Raw genomic sequence first — 18,431 nt, forward strand, 5'->3', positions numbered from 1 at the left:
AGCGATCACATGGTACAAGTCGGAGCTCTCAGAAAAGTTGTTGTTATGAATAACCTCTTACACCGAAACTCTACAGGAAGTGGATGGCATAAATCTGCGTAGAATATGAAGAGACACAGCACACACAGACACGGGGCATGTCTAGAAATGGAAACTGAATTACAATTGCTGATTGACTTGCGATGCGGATCCAAGTAATTATGACTAACAACAATGTTTCAAGCAACTAGGAAATACAGCCATTCTTATATCAACACCACTTTAAAAATATATATATATATATAAAAAAATTTAAAAATAATAATATAATAATATATATATATATATATATATATATGTATATATATATATTAGGGCTGGGAATCGATTAAAAAAAATTAACTAATTAATTGCACAATTTCTGTAATTAATTGCAATTAATTGCGCTTCCCCCAAGCTTGTAATCATCAATATTTAAACTTAGAATCACCTAATTAAACAACACAGGAAAAAAAGGGAACAGAAAATAGCCCTATATTAAAATATTAAACATCAATATATCAATATATTATTCTTTTTCAATAATCAATCAACATAATCAATTTAACAGATTATTATTATTATTATTTTATTAATTATTAAAACAAAATATAGTCCTACAAAGCTATTATTACCAGAGCATGTGATCAGAGCAGGTCATTTTACCATTGTTGCCCAGCATGGCTATACCAGCTCAGCAAACAGAAGTCAACAGAGAAATTTCACGTTACTTGAGTGGACTTTACTTTTCCAGTGCTTAGTACATGATTGAAGCCTTTGGGCCGTTAACGACAGAGCCGCCGACACACACACACACACACACGGAACGGAGAGCTCGCCGCTGCTGGGCCATTACAGAGCGAGCCGACACACACACACACACACACGCACGCGCGCGCGCGGAGCACAGAGCGCGCCGACCGACCGACACACACACACTCACGCGCGCGTGCGCGCAGAGCACAGAGCGCGACGCACATACCGAGCGGAAAAGACCCGCTCATGAAAGCTGCCCGAGAATGAAACCTGACCGCCGAACATGGAGGGGCGGGACGGCATATTTCGGCCTTTTTAATAGCAGACGCAACAGGAAATCATTAAAACGAGGCAAAAAAAAAAAGTGCTGCGTCAATTGCGTTATTTTTTTTTAACGCGTTAAACATTTCAAATTAATCGCAAAGATTAACGCGTTAATTCCCCCAGCCCTAATATATATATATATATATATATATATATATATATTGATGATGAACAGATAGAATTTAGGCTGAAACATTTTTTATTCAAAAGGGGAATATAGAGCCATAAAAACACTTGAATCTATAAAACAATGAAATCAAAATTTTGTATCAAAATCATACATCTAAAACATAAGTTATCTATGCGAACAGTGCGATGTATCTCACTATACATCCCCAGGCGTGATAGACTTTGGAAGCACTTTGGATTACACCACAGCTCACAGTTACAATCACAGCTCATGATAAGGAGCCCACCCCCTCTCTATATATACAGCTATGAAACCCAAAACGGCATTCTAAGCACGCTCTTCCCCTGTGTTATGCGAGTAGGGAAGCTTGGTCAGATACCTTGCTCTGTTCCCAGAGAACCGGGGTTACGCAAGTGACCTAACGTTCTCTTTCAACCGCTATTTCAGGCCATACAGTTGATGGGGCTCTAGCGCTTTGGATAGTGTTTATAACCTTCTGCGGAAGCCCGAATGTGTTAAAATTGAACCCTGAACGGGCGTAGACACAAAGATCGACTTGTTCTGAGTGTGGGTAAAATATTTGCCAGTGCAGTGTGTCTGACAGTGCAGGTCCAGCTGGACAATCTCTGCCAGCCACAGCCTCCCCGGCCAACGAGGGGCTATCAGAAGGATAGATCATTAGTTTTCTCTAACTCTGTCCAGAGTGGGAGAAATTAGACTCAGCGGTGGGAATGCACAGCAACACGTTCGGCCACAAATGTGCCAGCTCATCCACACCCAAAGGCACATTTTCATCCCTGAAAGAGAAACATACAGCGGACACTTTGCGTTTGCCTGCAAGGCGAAGAGCTCTACGGCAGCCCTACCGCACATCCCCAAAGTTGATTCTGGACCCCAGATTCGTGAGATGAGACATGAGCATCTCTATGTCCAAGAGAATGCTCAAGTCAGCCAAAAAAAATTTGTCAATTACTCCATTTTTAAAATAGTTGCTGTTTCGATAGAATTATATATAAGATCATGTTACTTAAGATGCCACACAATTTTGCCAGTTCTTATCTTTCTAGTATGCTGGCATTTTATAATCCATCTTAAGATAATGGCGACAGAGTATTCTCATGTCGGAACCAAACTTTGGAATGAACTCCCACTTTCTGTAAAGTCAGTAAAGTCACTACCGAAATTTAAGGCCATGTTAAAAGCACATCTATTAAGACTTCCTGGGCATCTTCATGATGGGTGTTTGATCATTACCTTGTCTATGGTTTTTTTTTCTTCTCTGTACTGTTATTTGTGTTTAGTTATTGTGAACCACTTTGGGCAACAGCTGTTGCAATATAAAATGAAACTCTTCAGGCAAATTAATAAAAAAATAAAATAAAGAGACTTAAAGTATGATATTTATTTGTTAAACAGGAAAAACATCCCTTACATCAGTGGTAAAAATCAACACCGTTAACTGCATGCATGGCCACATTCTTTATGACCAGGAGGACCCCTTCTTAGGGCCAGGACATTGGCCATCAGGGTGAGTTTTCTGACAGTTTTCAGCACATACTGCAGGCTTTTCTGGTTCAGATGCAGGCGTCACTGGAGGACCCCCCTTAGGGCCAGGACATTGGCCATCAGGGTGAGTTTTCTGACAGTTTTCAGCACATACTGCAGGCTTTTCTGGTTCAGATGCAGGCGTCACTGGAGGACCCCCCTTAGGGCCAGGACATTGGCCATCAGGGTGAGTTTTCTGACAGTTTTCAGCACATACTGCAGGCTTTTCTGGTTCAGACACAGGCGTCACTGGAGGACCCCCCTTAGGGCCAGAACATGGGGCATCAGGGTGAGTTTTTTGGCAGTTTTCAGCACACACTGCAGGCTTTGCCGGTTCAGCTGCAGGCTTCTCTGCATGGATTCAGATAGTCAGCTTTAGTCAGTCCGTTTAACATACAGTCTTAGATGTACAGCACAAAACACGCAAAGCATGAACAGCAAGTTGTACATACAGAAAGAATTTTATGTTAATTATTATCTATTAAATTTGTAAAGCAGTCCTGTGCTTGAAACTGTGCTATCGGCTCAATACACGGTGAACGATAAAATAAGTCCAACTGAAATAACGAGAAGGCTGACTCAAACACTAATAGAACATAAATACCTGTAAATGGAGCCATACACTGACGTCCACATCCATTGCTGCAGCATTTCTCATGTTTCGGACAGTCACTATCATAGGAACACAACTCAGCACACTTTCCTCCTCCAGATTTTGTGCTTGGACACTGTCCTGGCTTTTCTGTGATAGAGACACATGACAGAAACATACAGTAATGAGACTTTCAGCATTCAGTGATATGAAAAAAAGTGGTCAAAGATCAGAGTAGGTTTTACAAGAAAATACTAGTTCAGTCTTTCTACTTTATAGTTTCACATTTAGTTCAGTTTAATTAACAATGTCCTCCAGAGCAGTCTCGATCACAAGTACATCCTCCACAGCACGATCATCAGCTTTACCAGACACCACATGAGTGTTGTTGTAATAGTTTCAGTATTTATAAGTCAGGGGTTTCGCAGTGTGCGTCTCAAACTTGAAAATATTCATACATTTATCAGCTTCAAATCAAGTAAAAATACCATTTATAACTAAACTGACAATTAGTTTCAAAGACACAGAGTGCCATTACAACCTACCCCACTACTGGTGAGGTGTGTTATAGAAGCACAATGCAGAAAGAAGACATCCATCAATATGTTGTTCATAAGTTTACTATTACAACTAATTGTACTGTACATCATATTTTGTAAGGCATTTATTTATGCATTTCTTCGGGTGGTGTAATGAAGCTAAAAGATCTTCTCACCTATGCCTCCAGCATGGTTTGTGCTCAAACATGCAGACAGACACAATAAAACAACACTCAACGAGCAGTACACTCGAGCTGTCATCCTCTCGACCTGTGATCTCACAATCAACTCTACTGGAAAACACGCTTAATTAGTCAGTCAGTAGGAACAGCGAGGCACACAAAACTACACTGAAAACATGTGTTGCTGAATCCCTTAACATAAAGTGCTGTCCAAAGATTTATAGATCCAAGGAAGTCTGGGTAACTCCAACCCTGATGAAACTCACCTGCGTGTAGCTTTCTAGTAGCCTAATCTTGAAGACCTTGATTAGCTTGTTCAGGTGTGTTTGATTAGGTTTGGAGGAGTGGAGCACTGCGGTCACCCAGATGACATAATTAGAAGATTGAGTGTTTCTATGGCAACATTATCAATGACAAAATGGTCAGGTGGTACAGCGATCACATGGTACAAGTCGGAGCTCTCAGAAAATTCCACGTTTACAAGTTGTTGTTATGAATAACCTCTTACACCTAAACTCTACAGGAAGTGGATCTCTACTGGCATAAATCTGCATAGAATATGAAGAGACACAGCACACACAGACACAGGGGCATGTCTAGAAATGGAAACTGAATTACAATTGCTGATTGACTTGCGATGCGGATCCAAGTAATTATGACTAACAACAATGTTTCAAGCAACTAGGGAATACAGCCATTCTTATATCAACGCCACTTTTTTAATATATATATATATATATTGATGATGAACAGATAGAATTTAGGCTGAAACATTTTTTATTGAGTTAACATTAGGGGAATACAGGGCCATAAAAACACTTGAATCTATAAAACAATGAAATCAAAATTTTATATCAAAATCATACATCTAAAACATAAGTTATCTTTTTCAACAGCCTGTATGTCTTAACAGCTTTACAATTGTCCTCTATTGAGGTTAGGGAATTGTAAAAGATCTTTAAAGCTACTGTATTACAGTTCTTCAGTCAAGAGTAGTGAGTGATTTTATCTTTTGTTGTTTTATTAACATTAAAGGGATAGTTCACCTAAAAATTTAAATTCTGTCATCATTTACTCACTCTCAAGTTGTTTTAAACCTGATACTTATGTTGAACATAAAAGTTTTTGACGAATGCGGGCAACAGTTGCTGGTCCTCAATGACTTATAAAAGTTTTTTTTTTTCGTACTATGGAAGTCATTGGGGACCAGCAAATGTTAATACCCAGATTCTTCAAAATATCTTCCTTTGAGTTAAGCACAAGAAAGAAATTAATACAGGCTTGGAACAACATGAGAGTGAGTAAATCATGACAAATTATTTTGGGGTGAACTATCCCTTTAAGGACAAGCGACAGCATGTCTACTAGGTGCTGTCACTTTGAGATTTTCTCTCAACTGTTTTCGTTCACTTTAGACATAACCAACTGTGTTTATGTAAACCTTGTGTGTATTTAGCAGTATTAGCACAAGCAGAAAGATAAAGTCCAGTTTGGCGCTGTTTGACAGTGCGCGCGTGCTTCGGGTGTACGCACTCAGAAAAAGTGCATCATGTCAGAACAGAACGCCACTGAAATGTTTACCCGGAAAAGCTTTAAAGCAAATAATGATCTTTTGTGATTGTTAATAAGTGCAGTGTCCTGTGAGTGTTAGGCTCAATCCCAATTCACCCCTTGCCCCTACCCCTTGGCCCTACCCCTCCGTTTGCGCGTTCCCGTGAAGGGGTAGGGTTGTCTCGATTCTCTTCTGGTTGGAGGGGTAGGGGTAAGGGGAAGGGCCAGATAGCCCTTGAAACGAAGATTTTTCGGGACCACACTTCAAACGAAGGGGTATGAGAAATGTACCTGCATACACCGGCTACAGCGGCAACATGACTGCCAATAAACATTTTCTTTATGTCACATTCAATCTTGTGTTCATATTTACGGTCATGTTCTTCAAAGAAACGGTTGCAAAAAAATCGCTAAAGTTCGTTAACAATATGACACGTGTAAAAAGCAAAAGTTTGAAGCGAAGTGGACGCGCGAATGAGGTGAATTCGTGCCCACCGCGCCGCGCTAAACGCCTCATTCGCGCCGCAAGACCTCCAGACGCACGTAAACGCGTCTTAACATTGAAATCACTCGCGCCAGACACTCTATTCGCGTTTGGTGTGAACGCAGCATTAGGCGTCGAAGATATCGTCATCTCCGTTGTTTTCTGCGAACTTCAGAAGAAAAATGCAAAAAAAAATTAGCTATAACCCACGCAAGACTACAGCTGACGACGGCATCTTGGAAGTTTATGATAAACATTGGCGCATCTCCTGTGACGTAGGCGCTAGCAACGACGTATAATGACGTGTAACGGTGTAGTAGTGGTGTCCCATTTCTTAGGGGAATACTTTCACCCCTACGCCTTGCCACTCTGTTTCAAGGGGCAAGGGTAAGGGGTAGGCAAAGGGTTAGGGGTAGGCGAAGGGGTATAAAATAGAATTGGGATTGGGCCTTAACTCTACCGCTGCATTAACATGTGATGTGAATGTACGTTGAGTTTTACAGTATTGGGACTGAAGCGCCAGAACTGTAGCTGATAGAATGTGCGCTGTAGCACGATACTACCATGTTTCTTCAAAAGCAGATCGTGGAGACATTAAATCATCCACGATCAAAAATCGTGATATCGCATAAGCACAAGTATAAAACGACTGTTATCATGTCTGAAAACAAACACAAGCAACGGAGTTTACAAAACTGTATCGCACGCGTGCTACAGTGGTACATTTATTCAGAGGTCTCAGCAAAATGACTCTAAGAGCAGAGGAGGCCTGCCACACTTACACCAATGCGGTCTCTAGAGCTTATTCTCATAGTGTGAAAAATTCATAGTGCAGAGCTCAGACAATGAAGGGCCTAAGAACAACTCTCCGTTATTGAGAGAGCCCTTTTTCTGTACTACTACCTGCAATGCTGTATATATGGAGGCCTCAGCAGGATGATTGGAGAGGAGAGGAGGCCTAACACATATGGTTAGGACAGCTAGCTCGACTACCACTAGAGCTCAGGGAGCGAGGAGCCTGAAAACCCCTCCTCAGAGAGGGAGGGACCACTTCTCAAGCTCTACTTGGAAGGCTGTTTGCGTGGAGGCCTCAGCAGGATGACTCTCCTAAGGGAGAGGAGGCCTACCATACCTTTTAAGAACCAGCTATGCACAACACAGCGCTGAAGAAGCGATTGGCCTAAACACAACTCTCTGAATTAAAGAGAGAGGCCTCTTCCCTATGCAGAGACCAGATCTATCTGCCTGGAACTCTGGAGGATGGCGGCCTCAGCATGACAACTCTCAAAATGAGAGGAAGCCTACGACATCCTTATGTGTTTTTTCAGAAATTTGGCCGCTGGAGACGTACTCTGCCTAACGACCCTAGACTAAAGGGGAGTACTGGAGTCTGCATTTGGGGCGGCCTGTCCGTATAAGGGAGGCAAACACTGGAAGCCTGTCACCTTAACACACCTGCCTACTGGGAGTATAGAGGCCCAAACTTTGTGAGGGCCTGCTAAAAACTCAACCAGAGGTGAAGTACTCTGCATAACGACCCAGGGAACCAGGGGAGTACTAGGCTTACTCGGCAGCTATCCATGAGATGGAGCACTCTATATAATGACCCTGCTAACTAGGGGAGTACTATCTAAGTTTCTTGGAAAAACAGCCTCATGGAGGCTCTAATAGGGCCTTACCACCCGACGCTATCCTAAAGGGAGGTGATCTGACCACCTTCTCGAATTTAGAGAGGTATACCGCCTCCACAGGGTTATGGGGAGCAGAGGCCTCAGCAGGGAGACTCTAAGAAGAGGAGGCCTACCATACTCACACCCAAGTGGTCTTAAACTAGGTTTCTATATGTGAGAAAACAACTATGTTAGATAAATCCATCTCAGAGCCCGAGAGGTGAAGGGCCAAAAAACGCTCTACCATTTAAGAGAGTGACCCCTTATTTACCTCTACCTGCAGCAGGGCCGGGCCGCCTGCATGGGGGTCTAATGGCCGGAGGCCTCAGTATGATGACTCTCGCATGAGAGGAGACCTGAAAAAATCACAAAGGGATTTATAACTTATAGACACTCTGCCAAGTTCTAGAGAGCGGAAGCCTCAACAGATAACTCTCTGGAGTGAGAGGAAGCCTAATCACACCTCTAACCCCACAGGGAGGCATACCTGCTACCTGTGTTTATCACTACTCCAATATTAGCCGACTTCAGATGTGGGCTACCAGACTCAGTGAACAAGTAGCGATAGAGTCCCTCTAGCAATTTCACCACACTGTAAGGGAAACCCATCCTTTCCAGGAGGGGAACGGAGGTCGATTACCCAGTATATAAAACATATATTATTTATATATATATATATATATATATATATATATTTTTTTTTTTTTTTTTTTGTGTGAACAGCCTGGCTACATTCGTTTTAACTGGAGGAGGCACCTGGTGCCAACTACTCTGTCAACAGCGCTGTGAGGCTACTGGAGGTTCTCTCTATGATCGGTTGGTCTTTGGTTGGTCACACAAAAAAGGCCTGAGCCAGACCATCAGAATGGATTATCATCATTGGTCCAGCTCGTTGGGCCTGATGTTACAGGCGAAGGGGGAAAGAGGAAGAGGAGGGTGTGAACAGGGAAGGAGGCGATTACCTACCTCTGCTTGTGCCAGGACGCTCACGTCTGGCCTGAGCTACTTCCCTGACACCCTGCTTCTTCCTCCTGGACTCGCGCCACCTCATTGACCTACTCCTGCCAGGAGGAGGGGCACGAGCGGCAACTGAGTCCCACTAGCCATGTCTGCGATCCTCAGAACGAGACGGGCCAGGACCCCCAGGCTGTCTGGGTGTGGGCCTGGACCGGCGCGGTGTTCAAGATCTATATGCCGCTGAGCGTGCCTTCGCCTCCCTGAACTTTCAGACCACCGCCTCAACGGAGGTCCCGAAAAGCTCAGAGGGCGAAACTAGCGCATCGAGGAGAAAAGCCTTCTCTTTCTCCCCATTGCTTTCCAAGTTCACCCACAGATGTCTCTCTGTGGCCACCACGGCCGCCAACGATCGTCCGATAGCGGCAGCCATCTGTTTGGAGGCCCGGAGAGCCAAGTCTGTGGTGCGGTGCAACTCAGCCACTGCGTCTGGGGTTAAACCCTGACCCAGGTCCCTAAGCAGGTCAGATTGGTACGCCTGCAACACTGCCATTGTGTGCAGCGCAGCACCAGCCTGACCTGCCGCCGCATATGCTCTTTAGACGAGACGTGGTCTGAAGTGAACTAGATGGCAGGGTCGGAGCTCTTAGTGTCAATGTCACATCACCTCCACCAGCTCCACATACGCGGGGCAGGGGGGCTGGGCAGGTTCAGCCATTTCGGCATCTTCACCCGCTTCAGCCCCCTCCTGCTCATCCAAGCTTGAAGCCAATAGAGCACTAGCTGTTGGACCAGAGGATACATCAGAGAGCGCATCCCCGCCACTCAGCTCGTTCTCGTCACCCGCCGACGAGTGTGAGAGATTCACTCCTCTCTCAAACTCGTCGGCGAGCTCCCTCTGAGATCCCAACGATCTGAGTCTCCTCTCGGCCTCGGCGTGAGCAGGACCTGAACCGAGGGGCAAAGATGACTGTCCCTCTTCCCTTCTCATTGAGAAACGCTCAGTTTGCGCACTCCGTCCCCTCAAGGACCGAGCGTGCGTGCTCTTCACCCAGATAAAGCATGCATAAGTCGTGAGTGTCACCAGGTGTGAGAAACCTCTCACACGGATGGCACACTTCCTAAAGCGCTTGTTTCCAGCCATAATTCGTAACTCATAGTGTCAGTGAAACAGTCCCTGAAGACGAAAAGAGGATGACATGTTCTCTAGGCGTCCCTTTTATACTTCCTGGTCGCGCTAGAGGATGACATCATGGCTGACGCCGGCCAATACTATTGTCCTGATTAGACAGTGTTTCAGTCATCAGTCACGCTGAGGCGTTCCCCTAGCGCTCTGACGCAGTGCGAGTTCCCTTTCGAAAGGGAAAATATCTAACATTACTATCAGTGATCATACTGTTACAGTAGTACTGATCATTCTGGTTTTATACTCCTTTTATACTTCCTGGTCGCGCTAGAGGATGACGTCATGGCTGACGCCGGCCAATACGATTGTCGTGATTAGACAGTGTTTCAGTCATCAGTCACGCTGAGGCGTTCCCCTAGCGCTCTGACGCAGTGCGAGTTCCCTTTCGAAAGGGAAAATAGTTAACATTACTATCAGTGATCATACTGTTACAGTAGTACTGATCATTCTGGTTTAACAGCAGGGCTGTTTGTAGGATATACTTCCTGAACCCTTCCAAAAGTTCTAACTGCAGCTGTGAAAGCTTTTCTTTCAATATTATACTACCTCAGAACATTTTATATTTTGACTACAGACTAATAAATAAGATTTGAATGATAAAGGTCTTGATCTTATTTTTTTGGTGGAACAGGTCAATAGCTTCATTTCAAGGGCAGCTCTTACTACAAAGTACATGACCAAGTCAGGTTGGTTGAAAAAGGGTTAACCCTTGTGTTTGACACACAATGCTAGATTGTACAATTGATTTGTTCTTATCTGTTTTGTTTTTTAAATGCAGAGGAGATGATAATGTTGTGGCAAATTCAAAATCTTTCTTGGCTCAGGTCTCAAAGAAGTTTCTAAGTTATAGAAAATTCGAAGTCCTTGGTTCAGGTCACAAAGAAGTTTCTCAGAGTCGAGGTTCCAGGTCAGAAGAATGAACTTTATTGTACAAACAATAAAGGAGAAGCCGGCTGGCCATCCGGACATCCGAGGTTACATTGGCCAGTGTGCATGTCTTATACTTTTTTTCATATCATCAAGTCTCCAATGGATACTCTCAAATCTATCTCTTCCCCTCTGTCACGCCTGGTAACCTTGACACAATTAGCTCTATTGGTCAAACATCTCAAAACCTTACATAATGGTGTCCTGTTTCATACAGTATTTTGACACCTTGCATTTCTTATGCATACTGGGTATTTTTCCATTCTCTCATCCTTTTCAGACCTATTTTTTAATGCTTGTCATTTTCATTGCATCATACTTAGACATGAATCAAGGGAAAATTCTACAACAATAACTGTGCTTGCCATGGGACAGAACCATAGGAAGGTGGAGAGTCTCCACAAGACACTTGGAAGAAGGCTACACTGCACATTAACCTCCGGGGTCTGAGGGGTTTTCTGGGCCCTGGAGATGTTTCGACATACATTTGTTTTGTATGGTCTTGTAGTTTTGAATACTGACCTTAGACGCATGTTGATGTTAATGACAAGTATTAATCAAACTTAACATTTTTATATAGTACATAGATGTTCCAAAAATATGTAAGAAGACAAAAGGTATTTGACACTTAAGTAAAAATAAATGTTGATTTCACATGTTATTTGTCGTTTACTTAAAAACGTGAAAGTGGTTCATCCATTGCACTCCGGCTCTGCTGATCCCAGCGAATTCCCCAAATGTAGAATCTTGACTGCATTACTGGCAGTGTTGGGACTGTGTTCACGCTCTCTCCTGCATTTTTTTCGGGGGCATTTCTGGTTATTTTTGCAGTGATACTATGTTTTCTGTAATTATTTTTTTTAAATAGACTACACAGAGAGCAGAAATGGAAGTGGCCGATCTTGAGTCTCAAGCAGGAGTTAAACATCTTAAACATCAGGATGCAGATCGGTGGGTGTGTGATGTCAAGCAACGGGCAGCTACTGGTATGTCATATATTCGCTGGTGTATAAATACTTTATTTCCATACATTTGTCTACATTTTTGTATTGATACTGTGTTTTCTGTAATGGTCGACTTCACTTATTTCTGTTTTTCAAGAGAGACAAAGTACTCACAGTAGCAGGAAGACCTCCAGAGAGAAATCCATGAGATTATTTATTCCATCCGAAGAAAGCATGATCTGTATCGACACAATGGTATTTGCTACTACATCACTCAACTTGTTTTTTTGTTTTGTTTTTAGTTGTCTAATAATTATTTTTTAACCTTAGGGCGTTTTTCCACTGGGTTCGTTTGCTGCGGTCCGAACCCGAGTGCGCTCGTTCCCGGCGCCCCTCGCAGCGTTGGTCTGGTTTCACACTCAATTAGTTGTATCGAACCCAGGTGCGTTTGCAGTGATCTTACGTCATCGCAAACGCAATCAAACAATGATATCGACAGTGATACGCATGCGCGGGATACTATACTTCCTGAACAAGCGCGCACTCGAGTCCGTGTTGCTTGCACATTAACGCGAACCGCGCCACGATTCGGGAGCAACCGAGCTCAGACCACCTCCTCCAGGTAGTCTCGGGTTCGGTACTCTAGTGCGCACCCGGGTCCGATGACAGCGTTCACATTAGCGATTTTTCATGCGAACCGTGCCCCGGTCCGCACTAAACTGCCAGTGTGAAAGCGCCCTTACAGACAGCAACCAAACAAGGCAACGCAAACGGAGGAGACTTGGTGAGCTCAGAAAGACACTCAGAGAGAAGACAGTGCTGTACAACACCATTCCTGGCTGTGAAGAGAAAACGGACACCGAAGCAGCGTGCAGTCTCTCTGATGATTTTATTCTGCCTTGGGAAGCACAAGGACATGGTACGTAATGTGTTGTATTTTTGTGCATTTTTAAATTCACACAGTTCAGTTGATTGTTAATACAAGTAGCCTAATAACAGTCAGCAGTTTAACACTGCCACCCAGTAAAAAAGGTGCAACACACAGTAAAGAATAACATATTATATATTCTGTTGTTATCTGAAATAGTATCTGTAATGTTCCCATATGAAGACATAGTGATAATCTGATGTGATAATCTACTCCTGTAACACACATTCTATACTAGTAGTGGTCATCGCTTTTTTTTTATAAGAGCTGCAATAACCGAACACATTTAAGATGAAAGCCATATCTATCCTGAAATAGCAAAATCCAACCCAAGCATGAAATAAATCTGCCCACAAATTCCGGTATTTAGCACTTTGAGTCTCTTTTCTGGTTTGTTTTGGATTAACTAGAGTGGTGGACACAGAAATTTTGACGATGGGTCCTGTCTCGACTTTTTAACTCGTTTAGAATCGCCTTTGACCGCTTCAGAGTGGCTGTCTATGGGCATGCACGAACATGTCCTTAAAACAACCCTTAACGTTCGTTTTCAAAACTGTGCAACTCACCGAGTGGTTAGTTTTGTTCGTTGATGATTAAAAACAAATATATCGGCGCAATGTATGATTTCAATCCGTGTTATTTGCTATAGTGGAACTATTTTTTCAGAGATACCTCACAACCGCGTATAAACTTCCGCTCGATATTTGAGTCTGTAGCGCAGTAATATCAACGAGCAATGAGTCATTGAAAGAGAAATCAATGGGATTTGACAAAATGCCAAATAAAACACGACAGAAACTGTATTTCGCTACGCTACTTGTTTTGGATCATCAACGAACACCACTAACCACTCGGTGAGCTGCACAGTTTTGAAAACGAAGGTTAACCCCCTGAGGTCTACGGTATCGCCGGCGATACCAGCTCGCTTTTTTTTTATTAGTGTAAAAGAAACTCATAAATACTCTGTTGACTTTGATTTTCCATAGGAGTTTCATACATCAATCGATTCTGTTAAATGTGTATTATTTTTGTGTATACTCACAATAAAAACAAAGTGTTGTGCTTTTTGCCAAATAAAGAAAAATAAACACGAAGCGAGTTCTGCCTTCTCTCTGCCAGTGTAGTCCATTCTGAAACGCGTCCGAAAATTAACAATAACTCAGCGAATACTCAGTCAAACAGACATACAGACAGACAGGCATGAAGCTTGAATTCTCTTCTTTTAAATGAAGTAATTTATATAAAAAACAAATATTCTCATCTTGTGAAATCTGTATTAAAAGAGAGCGATTCCAGTCGACCTAATTACAGCTAATTCAGATGTAATGTGACTCCGCCCACGGAGAGCGCGCGCTATTCAAACGCAAATGGCTGAGGGAATCCTGTGAACGCCCCCATCAGCTCGAGAAAACACACAAGTTTATTTAGATCATTACCTGTTTACACCGTCTTGCAGCGCTGTGAGGAATAATACTAATGGAAAATGTCCCTCAGAAGTGCGGGTATATCGAGGAGCGAGCTGAGGAATACTAGTAAGTTTTTTCCTTCTCACGTGAATTTCTTCACGTGGGTTTCTGTTTATGAATGGATAAACGGCAGAGATGCGCGCTGTTTACCACAGCTGGCAAAGACAGTTTAAATTTAAATCGCGTGTGTGAATGAATGATGATGTTTTAGCAAACTGCATTGCTATACTGAGATAAGTAAACATCGACTGAATGTTGAAATAAAATGTAGGCTATTTGTATTATAAGCAACGTATTAAACTGCAAATTAACAATATGCCCTAATATTTCATGAAAACAACGTTACAGTCAGACGAAATATGAAAGACAACATTTTGTTGACTAGATTTGGGTACAGTTTTTACTGTAGAATATACTGCCACATCAAATAAGCTTTTGTTTAGCAATTTCTATATATAAAATACTATTTTTGTCAAAAATAAAGTCATCAACTAAGATGTTAGCTGTTCCAATGTTGGTTATATTCAAACTAATGAATACAAAGATAAAATGTAGGCCTATAATCATTTTTTTTACAAAGAAAGAGTACACTTGAAATATTGTTGAAATTGTAATTATTGTTGTAATTGTAACCGTTTTAATAAAATAGCAAAACATATTTACAAGATAGATGTAAGCAAAATCTTAAATGGTCAATATAAGTCTTCTAAATATATCTTTTGTCCTTGCATTGTGGCTCAGTCAGTGTCACACCTGAGTGAATGGCTAATTATGCAGAGTGGGTGTATTCTAAGGTGTAAACCACTCCTCGTTCACACCCCCTCGCATATTGGCTTTCCAAGCAAAACCTGTTTTACATCAATTTAAATCAATGTATGGTTTTATGTGAACGATAAAGCAAGACTATTTTCACATAATTTGGAAGAAAAAACTATAGGCGACGATATCCATTAGTCAAAAGTCTTATTGCCACATATTTAGTATGTGTTTTGTGGCCTTATTTCAAAAACTTTAATTTTTAGTTTTTTCGATAACCACGCATAAACATTATTCTCTCAAAAATGAAAACATGTACATACATGTGGCTCACATATTATTGTAGTCCTGTTTGTGCTATATAGAGTGAATTTACACCTTTGCCATTAATATGTTTATAAGCAACTGAAAAAAGCACAAATGTCAGAGCATGTCAGAACACCCCCAGGGCCCAAAAAAACGCTCAGACTCCAGAGGGTTAAGGGTTGATTAAGGACATGTTCGTGCATGTCCACAGACAGCCACTCTGAAGCGGTCAAAGGCGATTCTAAACGAGTCAAAAAGTCGAGACAGGACCCATCGTCAACATTTCTGTGTCCACCACTCTAGTTCATCCAAAACAAACCAGAAAAGAGACTCAAAGTGCTAAATACCGGAATTATCCTTTAACCCTCTGAGGTCGGCAAACGCGCCCCCGCGTTTTGCTGGATTTTCTTCATATTGTAGTACAATAAACTTAAATTACTCCGTCATTTATGGTTATACAGAAAAAAGAAATATAAAAAAAGAATCTGTGATATTTCTACTTTTGTATGTGTCCACTTACAATCAAATCAAAACATTGTGCTTTTATAAAATAAAGAAAATAAACAGGGTGTGCGTTCTGCCTCTCCGTCGCGGTGAACTTTTTTTTCTTGAGCACGTCTATAAACTGAAACAAAACTCAGCGAATTGTCACACATTTATGAGCCATATACCTTTATACACTTTTAAGTGTGTACTTTTAAATGATCGGATTCAAACTCAAACTGACATCCCAACAGGATGTCCAGTATCTCAAACGCTTGCTAATTACTTTTTAATTCGACACGCCCACTCGCGCAAAAGAGATTCACATGCAAATCTCCACATGGGACGCGAACGCCCTCGTTACCTCAAACACAAAACACCAAAACACTTCACAAGTCTCTGCTTTTCGTTGAGTTTGGAAGACACGTCTGAGCTTACATTGGATTTACCCCCAGAAGAAGAAGAACGTGATTTGAAGACAAGAAAGATGTAAGGTAAGAAATTCTTACTTATTAGTTTATGGTATTGTTGCATAAACTTCACATTGCAGTTGAACTGTTGCTAGATATATGGTGAATATTACACTATTTAGACCCGTGTTTACTGTTAAATACTGTTTGTGGATATCTGCTCAAACATAGATATAGATTAGATATAGATTATGTATAACCATAATGTTTAATATTTTGGAGCGCGATGGCGTTTGAATGTATCATATTTTGGAGCGCGCTGTGCGTTTGAATGTATCATATTTTGGAGCGCGCTGTGGGTTTGAATGTATCATATTTTGGAGCGCGATCGCGTTTGAATGTATCATATTTTGGAGCGCGCTGTGGGTTTGAATGTATCATATTATGGAGCGCGCTGTGCGTTTGAATGTATCATATTTTGGAGCGCAATTGCGTTTGAAAGGAAAAATGCACCAAACATTAGGCTTTATGTTTTTACTATTATCTCATTTCATATCATCATAACGAATGGAAACATTTGAAGTAACATATGATAATCAATATATTTTTCTCTAGCGTAGTTGTTCTTGAAATCTTTTGGAAGATTTAATTTATTGTTATTATTATTTTATGCAGCACTGCGTAGCCTATGCCTACAAGGCACAACAAACCTGGTGTTCATTATATATTGTTGGAAACATGTGTGTGTGTGTGTATTCTGTGAATTTTAAAAAGAAATTTTAACCAGAAAAATCTAAAATCTATTCCCAAAATCGTGCAGCCCTATAGTTTCTCTTGATATCAGTATGTTCACAGTTTTTTCTTTTTTTTTTTTCTTTCAGGGACCAGATGCAACTGAGTCCTGCTGACTTCAACATTCACATGAGTCTCTGTATATGAACATGGTAAAGTGAAAATCAAACACCTTGGAAATGAAAGGTATGTACAATGTTTTTAGGAATGGCACAAAGGTCTCTGTCTTTGGATCATTGTTTTCAATGTGCTCTTTTGTCATTTGTTGTGTATTTTTGGATTATGTTGTGTTGTAAATAAATCCAAACAATCTAAAAGCCATTCTTTTTTAAATCTCCTCATTCTTTGTGCAAGGTTGCTCTGAATGACAGGGCCTGATAGCTCCTAATAGGGCAGTTAGGGGAGTGTCTTTGTCTTTCTCAGGTGTTGAAGGCTTACATATTCATGAGATGATCACGCCTCTTCGCATATGGCTTTCTCACACAAAACACGTCTTAGAAATTTTAAATCAATATATTGTCTTATCTGAATGAGCAGTCAGGGTGATTTTCACATAGTTTTGGAGCAAATATTCTAGGCTATGTCATACAATTTTCAAAAGTCTTGTGAAGAAATAATCAGTATGGGTTTCATGGCCTTATTTCAGTGAGAATTTTTTTTTGTATTTTCACAAACCACGCATAAATGTCATTATCTCAAAACTACAAACTTTTACATACATGCTGCTGATATATTATTGTAGCAGAGTTTGTGCTGAATACAGTGTAATAAGACTTTAGCCATGAAAATGTCACTAGTAACAGAAAAAAACACAAATGTCAGAGCATGTCAGACCACCTCCAGGGCCAGAAAACAGCTCAGACCCCAGAGGGTTAATGAAACTAAACCCCCCAAAATCTACAAAACAAATGTTTCACAAAAATAAACCAATTCAAATGAAACAATAAACTCAATTTAAATTAAGACAGAAAAGTTAAATCAGATTAACTAAATTCAAATAATAACCAAATTTCACATTAATAGGAAAACTCAATTCAAATACACAAGAAACAGAATCAATACCAAAGATTTACAAAGCCACGATCAAACAAAAAGAATTCAAAATAACTGATACACAAAATAACACAAACTGATTTGAATTAAATGAATGAGAAGTCTGACAAATTTACCAAAACTAAATACAACACAAAATAAAGACACTCAAAGCTTTTTTTTTTTTTAGAGACAAAACATGTACACACAAAAGTCAAAGTTCGTTGGCACAAGTCCAACACAACTCTGACCCAAAGCACACACGGACTCAATGCAAGTCGACCTACACTTAAAATAGTTACAAAATAGATGTATGAGATGATGATAACTTATACCATTAATCTTACCCAGCATGTAAATGTTTCCTGAGAGAGAGAGAGAGAGAGAGAGAGAGAGAGAGAGAGAGAGAGTAAGAGAAAAGAGGATGTAAAGAGAGAGAGCCCCAAGAAAGGGATC

General features: G+C 41.2%; 1 protein-coding gene and 1 long non-coding RNA gene across 2 annotated transcripts in view; both read right to left on the bottom strand.

Moving 5' to 3' along the window:
- The window catches only part of LOC309505137, an 84,813-nt gene extending 78,296 nt beyond the window's left edge, over positions 1–6,517 (bottom strand). The window contains exon 1 of the long non-coding RNA XR_014208317.1: positions 6,425–6,517. This is a non-coding gene — a long non-coding RNA (uncharacterized lncRNA). The remainder of the gene's footprint in view (positions 1–6,424) is intronic.
- On the bottom strand, positions 2,592–4,242 carry LOC309505350 (uncharacterized protein). The gene is made up of 3 exons (XM_082178718.1): positions 4,081–4,242; positions 3,378–3,515; positions 2,592–3,124 (listed from the first exon to the last, which is right to left on the bottom strand). The coding sequence occupies exons 1-3, from the start codon at positions 4,163–4,165 to the stop codon at positions 2,709–2,711; spliced, it is 639 nt and encodes a 212-aa protein (XP_082034844.1). The 5' UTR covers positions 4,166–4,242; the 3' UTR covers positions 2,592–2,708.
- Positions 6,518–18,431: the final 11,914 nt, after the last annotated feature.

The sequence above is a fragment of the Leuciscus leuciscus genome (assembly GCF_965113295.1).
Source record: "Leuciscus leuciscus genome assembly, chromosome: 8".
Lineage (NCBI taxonomy): Eukaryota > Metazoa > Chordata > Actinopteri > Cypriniformes > Leuciscidae > Leuciscus > Leuciscus leuciscus.

Excerpts from the sequence above, each read along its gene's own strand:
- LOC309505350 (XM_082178718.1), bottom strand. The coding sequence starts at position 4,165 with ATGACAGCTCGAGTGTACTGCTCGTTGAGTGTTGTTTTATTGTGTCTG. Across the intron at positions 3,516-4,080 it reads AAACCATGCTGGAGGCATAG|AAAAGCCAGGACAGTGTCCA; the intron begins GTGAGAAGATCT and ends TCTCTATCACAG. Across the intron at positions 3,125-3,377 it reads GTGTATGGCTCCATTTACAG|AGAAGCCTGCAGCTGAACCG; the intron begins GTATTTATGTTC and ends GAATCCATGCAG.